This window comes from Pongo abelii, chromosome 1 (assembly GCF_028885655.2).
Source record: "Pongo abelii isolate AG06213 chromosome 1, NHGRI_mPonAbe1-v2.0_pri, whole genome shotgun sequence".
In the NCBI taxonomy this organism is placed as follows: Eukaryota; Metazoa; Chordata; class Mammalia; order Primates; family Hominidae; genus Pongo; species Pongo abelii.
This window is the reverse complement of record NC_071985.2, coordinates 139,896,743-139,906,954: the sequence shown is the minus strand read 5'-3', so window position 1 is coordinate 139,906,954 and position 10,212 is coordinate 139,896,743. Positions and strand designations below refer to the sequence as shown.

The 10,212-nt window shown below is 40.7% G+C and overlaps 1 protein-coding gene across 3 annotated transcripts in view; it reads left to right on the top strand.

Moving 5' to 3' along the window:
• The first annotated feature begins 1,564 nt into the window (after positions 1–1,564).
• MTF2 (metal response element binding transcription factor 2) overlaps positions 1,565–10,212 on the top strand; it is a 59,169-nt gene continuing 50,521 nt past the window's right edge. For 2 of the 3 annotated variants that reach the window (XM_009247672.4, XM_009247667.4), the window contains exon 1: positions 1,565–1,857. Coding sequence is in view for 1 of the 3 variants with exons in the window: in NM_001132800.1 (NP_001126272.1) it covers positions 1,853–1,857 (5 nt within the window). In the remaining 2 variants the exon portion in view is untranslated. 3 annotated transcript variants of the gene reach the window in all.

The window sequence follows — 10,212 nt, the reverse complement described above, 5'->3', positions numbered from 1 at the left end:
ATGATTAGGCTTAGCTGCACAGCAATATATGTTTGTGCAACATCTTTATTAATTTTTGGACTTCATCTACTTTTTAATATTTTATTTATTTATTTACCTTAATGCCACGTTCCTGAATGGGAATGCATCTACTTTTTTTTTTTTTGAGATGGAGTTTTTGCTCTTGTTGCCTAGGCTGGACTGCAATGGCACGATCTTGGCTCACCACAACCTCTGCCTCCTGGGTTCAAGCGATTCTCCTATCTCAGCCTCCCGAGTAGCTGGGATTACAGGCATGTGCCACCACACCTGGCTAATTTTTGTATTTTTAGTAGAGACGGGGTTTCTCCAAGTTGATCAGGTTGGTCTCGAATTCCCGACCTCAGGTGATCTGCCCGTCTCGGCCTCCCAAAGTGCTGGGATTACAGGCGTGAGCCACCGCGCCCGGCTGCATCTACTTTTTTTAAGTCAAAATTTTCCTCAGCCAACGTATGAAAGTCACTTAAGACGAATTTATGACAGACGATGATCAGAATTGAAATAAAGTGAAACCTGAAACGTAGTAGGTAAGTAGATACAGTGAGGGTACACTAAGAAGATAGGCTTAAAAGATTAGGACTATTATTCAGGAGAAGCAGAGGAGTGGAAGGGTACGACCACAATATTTAAAGTATTGAATGGTATTGGATAAAACGAATATGCTTATTTGCCAAATTCTGATATCACAGGCTGAGGGAACCCCTTTTGAAGTATGAGCCAAATGAGCTTAGACCACAAGAGGTACTTTTTCAGAGAGAAAAAATACGGTGTTCACTATCCCTGTGACATAATATGGGGCAAAAATATAAAATGGTTTTTAAAATATTTTGACGAAATTATAAATAAAGATTCCACACGTGGCTACTAACAGGAGCTGGGTTGTATCTAGGTGTAAGTTAAAGAGACAAGCATACAATCTCACAGCTTGTCAGTTGGGACCCCTGTAGGCAGCAGAATCTGGGCAGGCTAAGGGTCTGCACTAATAGACAATTCTGTTTTCTTAAACCATTTTGCAGGGGACTATTCTCAGATTTCATTACAACTAGGAAGGACTGCAAAGCGGGTAAACAGAAAACCTCTCATTGTTAGGAAAAAAATCGTCTGAAAGTCTTTCATAAAAGCAGCTCCTGATAAGGAGTTTGGGACTGGACAGTGAATCGCTGAATAAAATTCAATCTCGACATCCTGGGATTTCTCCCCGCTGAAGGAAATTCTAACAGCAGGCCTTAGGATGAAGGTAGAGGAAACGTGCTGCAGTTAAGGTTTTCTCCAGGGAAAAGAAATCGGCCCAGCAAGATGCACAGAGCACCGTCAAGACCACGCACACCGAAGGTCGCACACGACCCTTTTCCTGTATAATAGAGCCACCCTGCTGACGATCAGGAGCGCAGTGCTCACTATTGTGTTAGCCCCGGCGGCGGAAGGACTGAGCCTCACTGCAACGTTAAAGAGTCCTTCTTTGTTCAGCCCCAGCCGGGGACGCAGGGCGCGGTGTTCCTCCGCGCTCGCCGCGCAGTCCCTGCCCCCCAACGGCTTTGGAGAGCTGCCATTCGGCACCGGAGTCGCTCCGCGCTCCCAGAATGCACCGGCAGTCCGCGGGAAACCAAAATGGCGAGGGGCTGTATTGAAGTGGGCTGTGTTTGAGGCCGGTGTAAGAACGCTCATTCTACCCTCAACCCTTGTCTCCAAGGACCTCGGTTTGTGCGTGCATATGTGCCGGGTACCCGGTGGGGCGGGTGCCCAGTAAGTGCTTGGACTCGCAGGGGAAGCGCCCACGGGGACGGATTGGTTGTTTTTTCCTGTATGAAGCAGTTGGCACCACTGAAGTGACCGAATGAGGTGAGAGACCTTGGCCTGGGAACCGACTCTTCCGGAGGAGATGGGGGTGGGGGGAAGGAGGAAGAAAGGAAGCAAGTATAAAAGGGAAAGATGGAGGACCAAGGTGGGGGTGGGGGCTCCTGTATGTGGGTGCCTTTGCATTTATGTGTATATTGAAAAGAATGGATGAAGAGGAGTAGTCAGTTGAGTGTTGGAGAAAATAGGGACTAAAGGAGCGAGTAGGTCGTTGGGGGAGTCTGTTGGAGGAACAAGATGAAACGTTGAGACGGGGAAGCTGTGTTTGGAGGGCAGGAAGGAACCTGGGGGCGGGAGACGGTTGGAGGGGCAGGATGAACCTGGTGACGAGGGGGTGGGGAGCCGAGAGGAGGAGCCGTTGGGAAATGGGGGCTGAGGGAAATGTGGGGAGCAGAGTGGAGGGCTGCCTGGGACCTTAGCAGTGCGCAAAGGGAAGTAGCAGCTTGGAATCGGAGGGTGGAATTGTATGGAATTGGAGTAGAGGGGGTCGAGTGTAAGTGCTGGTAAGGATAAGGGGAACACACCGAAGTGGAGGTTGGAAGCACAACCCGAAAGCTTAAAGGGAAGCCGTGGGAGGGAAAGTGAGATGGGGGAAAGCTAGGTACCTTATATTTGGAGCTCACCAAAAATCTGAGGCTTTTCTTCTGTTTAATTAAACCTAACTCATATAATCTACATCTAGGATGTAGATTTGTATTGTATTCATTTTTACAGCTGAGGTAATTACGGCTTAAGGAATTTTAACTAATTTGCCAAGATTTCTTAACATATTTCGGTAGTGCCAGAACTCTAACTCTGTGTTTTACAATCTGGTGTCCTTGGTTGCTAGAATTTTTCTTTGGAAGCAATTAGAGGGAACAGATGGATTTATCGGGGTGATCTGACTAACAGCAAGGGTTTGTGAACAATGGGAAAAGGCTTATGGAATGTTACTCTATTCTTTAAAACATTTAACTTTGGTTAAAGATAGAAACCATGTAACACTAACTTAAATGTGAAAACCTAGCTAGGCCTGTGTGTAATACATAGGAAAGCACCATGTGAGGTCACTACAGAGCTAGAAATATGTAAATAGTACTTGATTTAATTTGACTCCAGAACCTCCGGTAGTAATAGTAGTTACTTTCTCCTTCAGATCGATTCCATGTGACCCTCCTGTATACCTAGCCTACAAGCTGGTTTCAATTTCCATGGTTTCATTCTCTCTTGGGAATTCAATTTTTTATTTTTATTTTTTTGGTCAGTAAATTTCAAAGATAGTTGTATGTAGAAGTAGTTAATGTGGATAAAATGTAATTAAATTCATAATAACCTTTTTAAGATTTGAAAATGCTTTAAAGGGAGTTGTTTTGACTGATGGCTTTAAGTGCCCGATAGTTTAGTTATAACTTGAGAGGGAATACAAAATGACTGTTGTTTTTTCAGATTCCTAAATATAAAAATGTATTTGAATTCACATTTTAAAATTAGTTCACCTGCAGTTTTTTAAAGTGCTAAAAATGTTCCAAATATTTGAATTAAGAACGCACCTGCTTCCTGATACTACATTTGTAATGTTAGTGGGTATTAACGGAAATGTGTTACTATCAGGATGAAATGCATACACACTTTTAGAACTAGTTGTACACAAATCATCTTGTTAGGCCTTTTTTCTAGATGACACAATTATATTTAATAGTTCTTTAAATTATCCCCGTTGCCTCAAAGCTCTGTTAGGAAAGACATTCTGTGTATTTTACTGTGGGTCATTAACTTTTTGATTTCATGGATTATAAATATTCCTTTTTGTGGGATCTTTGAAGGATAATTTGCTGTAATCATTTTTCAGCATAATCTTTACATCTGACTTGAGGAAACAGGCAGTATATTGTTAATCTATATTTTAACAGAGAAATTTGCCTCTGAGGAGTTGCCATGACCAACATCTGTAGCTTGATGGTTCTGAAAGTAAAACTTAACTGCTGTTTTAGTTAGTCGACACTTCCATGAACGATCTTTGATGGTTAATATTTTTGACTTTGTTTTCCCTGTTCTTCAGGAAAATTTGTTTATTGCTGTGAAATCCAGTATAACCATCCTGAATTGGAATGTAAAAGTTTCTCTGTGGATATTTCTTATATGTTAGAGTAGTGCTATCTAGTAGAAATTTCTCCAGTGATGGCAGTGTTCTGTATCTGGTGTATCCATTACAGTAGCCACTAGCTGCATGTGGGTATTGAACACTAGAAATGTAGCTAGTGAGACTAAGAACTGAATTTATAATTTAATTCATTAAAACAAAAATTTAAATGGCCATACGTAGCAGTGCTACTGTATTGGACAGCACAGTATTAGGGGTTATTGCATCCATGTGTTGAGGAATTGTTACATTCATTAACCATGGAAACCACAGGAATCCAAGGATGAGGAAATGCCTTAGAACCGAGGAAGTTCAGATTCTTTTTGTACATTTAAGATGAAGTATTCATTTTTACCACATACCATGTCTTCTGTCATATTTCTGTTTTCATATAACATTGCAATAGAATAATGAAAGATAGTGACCTCTCTAGTCTTTTTAAAATTTAAGATTCTACTTCCTGTGTCAAAAAACAACAAAAAATGGATATTAGGAACGCTTTGTTGTTTAAAAAAATTACTTTGTTTTTACACTTCGGTAAAAAAAATTTAAGAAATATTTCAAACATAATACAAAGTGAGCAGAATAGAATAGTGAACTTTTATGTATCCATTCTTTTTTTTTTTTCCTGTAAAAAGAGACAGGGTCTTGCTCTGTCACCCAGGCTGGAGTGAAGTGGTGCTATCATAACTTGCTGCTGCCTCAAACTCCTACCTTAGCCTGCCGAGTAGTTAGGACTACAGGTGCACACCACCACACCTGGCTAATTTTTAAATTTTTAATTTTTTTTGTAGAGACGGGATCTTACTGTGTTGCCCAGGCTGGTCATGAACGTCTGGCCTCAAGCAGTCCTCCTGCTGTGGCCTATTAAAGTGTTGGGATTGAGCCACTGTGCCCAGCCCATTGTTTTTATTATTTTTTAAAGGTTTATTTTTAGGTAAAGTTTACATATATTGAAATGCACAAATCTTAACTGTACAGTTTTTAATAAGTTTTATTGAGATATAATTTATATACTATAGTTATATGTACATAATTCACATGCGTTCTTTGAAGGTGTACAGTTCAGTGATTTTTTTTAGTATACTCACAAAGTTGTGCAACCATCACCACTACCTAATTTCAGAATATTTTCATCATCCCCAAAAGAAAATCTTAATCCATTAACAGTCACTCCCCTTCACCTGCTATCCTCTGGCAACCACTAATCTACCTTCTGTGTCTATAAATTTGCCTGTTCTGTACATTTCATGTAAATGGAGTAGTACAATATGTGGCCTTTTGTGTCTGGCTTCCTTCACTTAGCATGACTATATTAGTCCATTCTTGCACTGCTATGAAGAAATAACTGAGACTGGGTAATTTATAAAGAAAATAATTTTGATTGGCTTATGGTTCCACAGGCCATACAGGAAGCATGGCTGGGGAGGCCTCAGGAAACTTCCTGTTGAAGCGGCCCCCTTGAAGTGGCCAGAGCAGGAGGATTAGAGATGGGGGTGGCGCCACACGCTTTTAAACAACCAGAGAACTCAGTATCATGAGAACAGCAGGGGGGAATTCTGCCTACATGATCCAGTCATTTCCCACCAGGGCCCTCCTCCAATGTTGGGGGTTACAATTTGACAGGAGATTTGGGTGGGCACACAAAATCGTTAATGTTTTCAAGGTACAGCCATGTTGTAGCATTTATAGTCACTTCATATCTTTTTAGGGTCAAATAATAATTCATTATATGAATATACCTTTTTTTGTTTGTCTACTCATCAGTTGATGGACATTTGGGTTGTTCCCACATTTTGGCTATTATAAGTAATGCTGCAGTGATCATTCATGTATAGGGTTTGGGTGAACATGTTTCCGTTTCTCTTGGGTACACTTATCTAGGAGTGAAATTACTGGGTCAGATGATAACTCGGATTAGTGTTTTGAGGAACTGCCGAACTGTTTTTCAAAGAGACTGTGCCATTCTACAAGCTCGCTAGTGATTATCTGGTGAGTGATTATCTCACCAGTTTATCCACATCCTCACTGATACTTGTTATTGTCTGTCTTTTGATTATAACCATCCTAGGGTTTGAATTGGTATTTCATTGTGGTTTTGATTTGCATTTCACTTATGGCTAATTATATTGAGGATCTTTCCATGTACTTGTTGGCCATTTGTATACCTTCTTTGGAGAACTGTCTATTTAAGTCTTTTGCTCATTTAAAAAATGGGGCTGTCTTTTTATTCTTGAGTTATAAGAGTTTTTCATATGTTTTGGATACAAGCCTTTTATCAGATATGATTTGCAGACTTTTTTTCCCCCATCCTGTGCATTGTCTTTTCACTTTCCTGACAGTGTCCTTTTAAGCACAAATATTTTTAATTTTGATAAAGTTCAATTTATTCCTTTTTTTTTTGCTTATGCTTTTGATGCCATATCTAAAGAGCTTTATAGTTTTAGCTTTTACATTTAGGTCTGTCATCTATTTTGAGTTAATTTTTTATATATGGTGTGAGATAGGGGTCCAACTTCAGTGTTTTGCGTGTGAATACCAGTTTTCTAGTACCATTTGTTAAAAAAACTAGTTCTTTCCTCATTGACTTGTGTTTGACAATCTTGTCAAAAATAAATTAATCGTACATGTAAAAGTTTGTTCTTGGATCCCAGTTTTATTCCATTGATTTATGTGTCTGTACTTAGGACTGTACCGTAACATTTTAATTACCATTACTTCATAGTAAGTTTTGAAATTGGGATGTGTGAGTCCTCAAGTTTTTTTCTTTTTAAAAAACAATTTGGCTATTCTGGGTTCCTTTCCCTTTTCCATGTAAATTTTAGGATCAATCTGTGAGTTTGTGCAAAAAACGCAGCTGGGATTTTGGTAGGTATTGTATTGAATCTATAGATTGATTTGGGAAGACTTGCCATTTTAATATTATTGACATCTATGAACATGGGATGCCTTTCCAGTTATATAGATCTTATTTAATTTCTTTCTCTGATATTATGTAGTTTTCATTGTACAATTCTTGAACTTCTTCTGTTAAATTTATTCCTGAGCCAGGCATGGTAGTCCCAGCTACTCAAGAGGCTGAGGCAGGAGGATTGGGTAGGAGGATTGCTTGAGCTTAGGAGTTTGAGACTTCATTGAAATATGAGAGCTATGATGTGCCACTGCACTCCAGCCTGGGTGACAGAGCAAGGCCCTGTTTCTAAAAATGTAAGTATTAAAAGAAATACTTTGAACATATAGAAACAAACTAAACCATTTTCCTTGATAAGATAGAGCATCACTTTCTCCTATTCTCATTTAATTTAAAGTTCTTATCAGTACTTGAACCCCTCTGTTGATTCTCAGTTCTGAGGATTTTTTGATAGTAGTTAAAGAATTCTCCCATAATCAGGGAAATAGAAGGGTAGTTTGTGAAGCACTTATCTAGTACTAAAAATACTTTTAAAATTTCAAAGCATTGTCATTATAGTATAGTTATGGATCCTAATTACATTACCTTTTTTCTTTTTTTTTTTTTGAAACGGAGTCCAGGCTGGAGTGCAGCAGCGCCATCTTGGCTCAGTGCAAGCTCTGCTTCCCAGGTTCATGCCATTCTCCTGCCTCAGCCTCATGAATAGCTGGGACTACAGGTGCCCACCACCATGCCTGGCTAATTTTTTTGTATTTTTTAGTAGAGACGGGGTTTCACCATGTTGGCCAGGATGGTCTCGATCTCCTGACCTTGTGATCCACCCGTCGTGGCCTTCCAAAGTCCTGGGATTACAGGCGTGAGGCACTGCACCCGGCCTTTTTTTTTTTTTTTTTTTTTCTTCATTAAAAGAGACAGGGTCTCTGTTGCCCAGGCTGGAGTGCAGTGGCGTGATCATAGCTCACTGTACCCTCAAACTCCCGGGCTCAAGTGATCCTTCCACCTCAGCCTCCTGAGTAGCTAGGACTACAAGTGCATGCCACCACACTTGGCTAATTTTAAAAATATTCTGTAGAAACGGGGTCTTGGTATATTGCCCATGCTAGTCTTGAACTCCTGACCTCAAACAATCCTCCTGCCTTGGCCTCCTTAGGTGCTGGGATTACAGGCATGCCACTTGGGCCCAGCCAGGGCCAACTTTTAGCATCCATAGGTTCTATGGGTCATACTGCAGAACTTGAGTATCTGTGGATTTTGGTATCCTCAGGAAGTTCTGTGACCAGTGCCTTGTGGATACCAAGGGACAACTAAATAGCATATACATAAACCAGTAACACAGTCGTTTGTTATCAGTATTATGTATTGTACATAATGAGTATATGTGCAAGACTTTATGCTACTGGCAGTGCAGTAGGTTTGTTTTATACCAACATCACTGCAAACACATTGTAAAGCATTGCATTACAGTGGTTACAAAGTCACTGGGTAATATGAATTTTTCAGCTCCATTATAATCTTATGGGAACACTGTTGTATACAACTTCCTGTTGAAGTGGCCCCCTTGAAGTGGCCAAAGCAGGAGGATTAGAGATGGGGGTGGTGCCACACGCTTTTAAACAACCAGAGAACTTAGTATCATGAGAACAGCAGGGGGGGAAATCTGTCGTTTACCAAAGTGTTACTGTGTAGCACATGACTATGCTGAGAAGGAAGGATCAACTATGTAAATAATGAAGGAGGAGGCCGGGCGCATTGGCTCACGCCTGTAATCCTAGCACTTTGAGAGGCTGAGGTGGGCGGATCGCTTGAGGCCAGGAGTTCGAGACCAGCCAGGCCAACGTGGTGAAACCCTGTCTCTACTAAAAATACAAAAAAATTAGCCAGGTGTGGTGGCACATGTCTGTAATCTCAGCTACTCAGGAGGCTGAGGTTCACTTGAACCCAGGAGGCGGGGGCTGCAGTGAGCTGAGATTGCACCACTGCACTCCATCCTGGGTGACAGAGCCAGACTCTGTCTCAAAAAAAAAAAAAAAAAAGATGAGGAAGAAGGGCAATTTTGGTAGTAGGTACAATATGTATGAATGCCTTGGGTGGAAAAGATCTTGGTTTGTGAATAATTGATAGGCAGCCCCGGGTGAATCTTGAGATGCAAAGACATATTCCTATGGGAGAAGAAAACTAAGATATCATATTTGACTTGTAGCTTTATCAGCCTAGTAATTATGTTAGTTTCCCAGTTTTGTTGGTGTTTGAAGAACTATTTATAAAGTCCTTTTGTATTTAGCTATATGAGACTCTTAAATACAGAGCTTTGAAAATGTATACTACAGGCAGCTGTCTTTGAACTTTTTCTTGTTGTGTCAAAATTGGGCAGACAGCTACAGGTTGAATATCCCTTATTTGAAATGCTTGGGACCAGAAGGGTTTTGGATTTTAGACTTATTTGCATATACAAATGAGATGTCTTGGGGATGAGACCCAAGTTTAAACACAAAATTCATTTATGTTTCATGTACATGTTGTATGCTTAGTCTAAAGCTTATTTTTTCCTTCGGGACACTGAATAAACTGTGTTGTGCCACCTGCGTTTGACTACAACCTGTCACGAGGTCAGATGTGGAATTTTTCACGTGTGGTCGATGCTTAGAAAGTTTCAGATTTTGAAGCATTTCAGATTTTGGACTTTTAGGTTAGGGATGCCCAACTTGTACTAGTATCTGAGGACACTTAACAACCAAGTTGAACCATCTGTAGAAATGCATCATTTCATCACTGGTAGATGACTTCAGTTAGACCTATAAAAAAGGCCTTAAGGCTGGGTGTGGTGGCTCACGCCTATAATCCCAGCAGTTTGGGAGGCTGAGATGGGCGGATCACCTGAGGTCGGGAGTTCGAAACCAGCGAGACCAACATGGTGAAACCCCATCTCTACTAAAAATGCAAAAATTAGCCAGGCGTGGTGGCGCGCACCTGTAATCCCAGCTACTCAGGAGGCTGAGGCAGGAGAATTGCTTGAACCCAGGAGGCGGAGGTTGCAGTGAGTGGAGATGGCGCCATTGTATGGCAGCCTGGGCAACAGAGCGAGACTCCGTCTCAAAAAGAAAAAAAAAGCCTTAATGGCAAAATATACTGTGGACAAGAGGCTGGATACTGTGGATACTGGCAGTGAATGGCCTGATTTCATTCACCATTTGCTAAATCTGAAAATATTCTTGGCCCTCCCCACTGTATGTGATCTCGGTTCATAATTGGGATCCAAAAGTGACAAATATCTAGAATAACTTTGTCTCAGAAATAGTATTACTTAACTGGG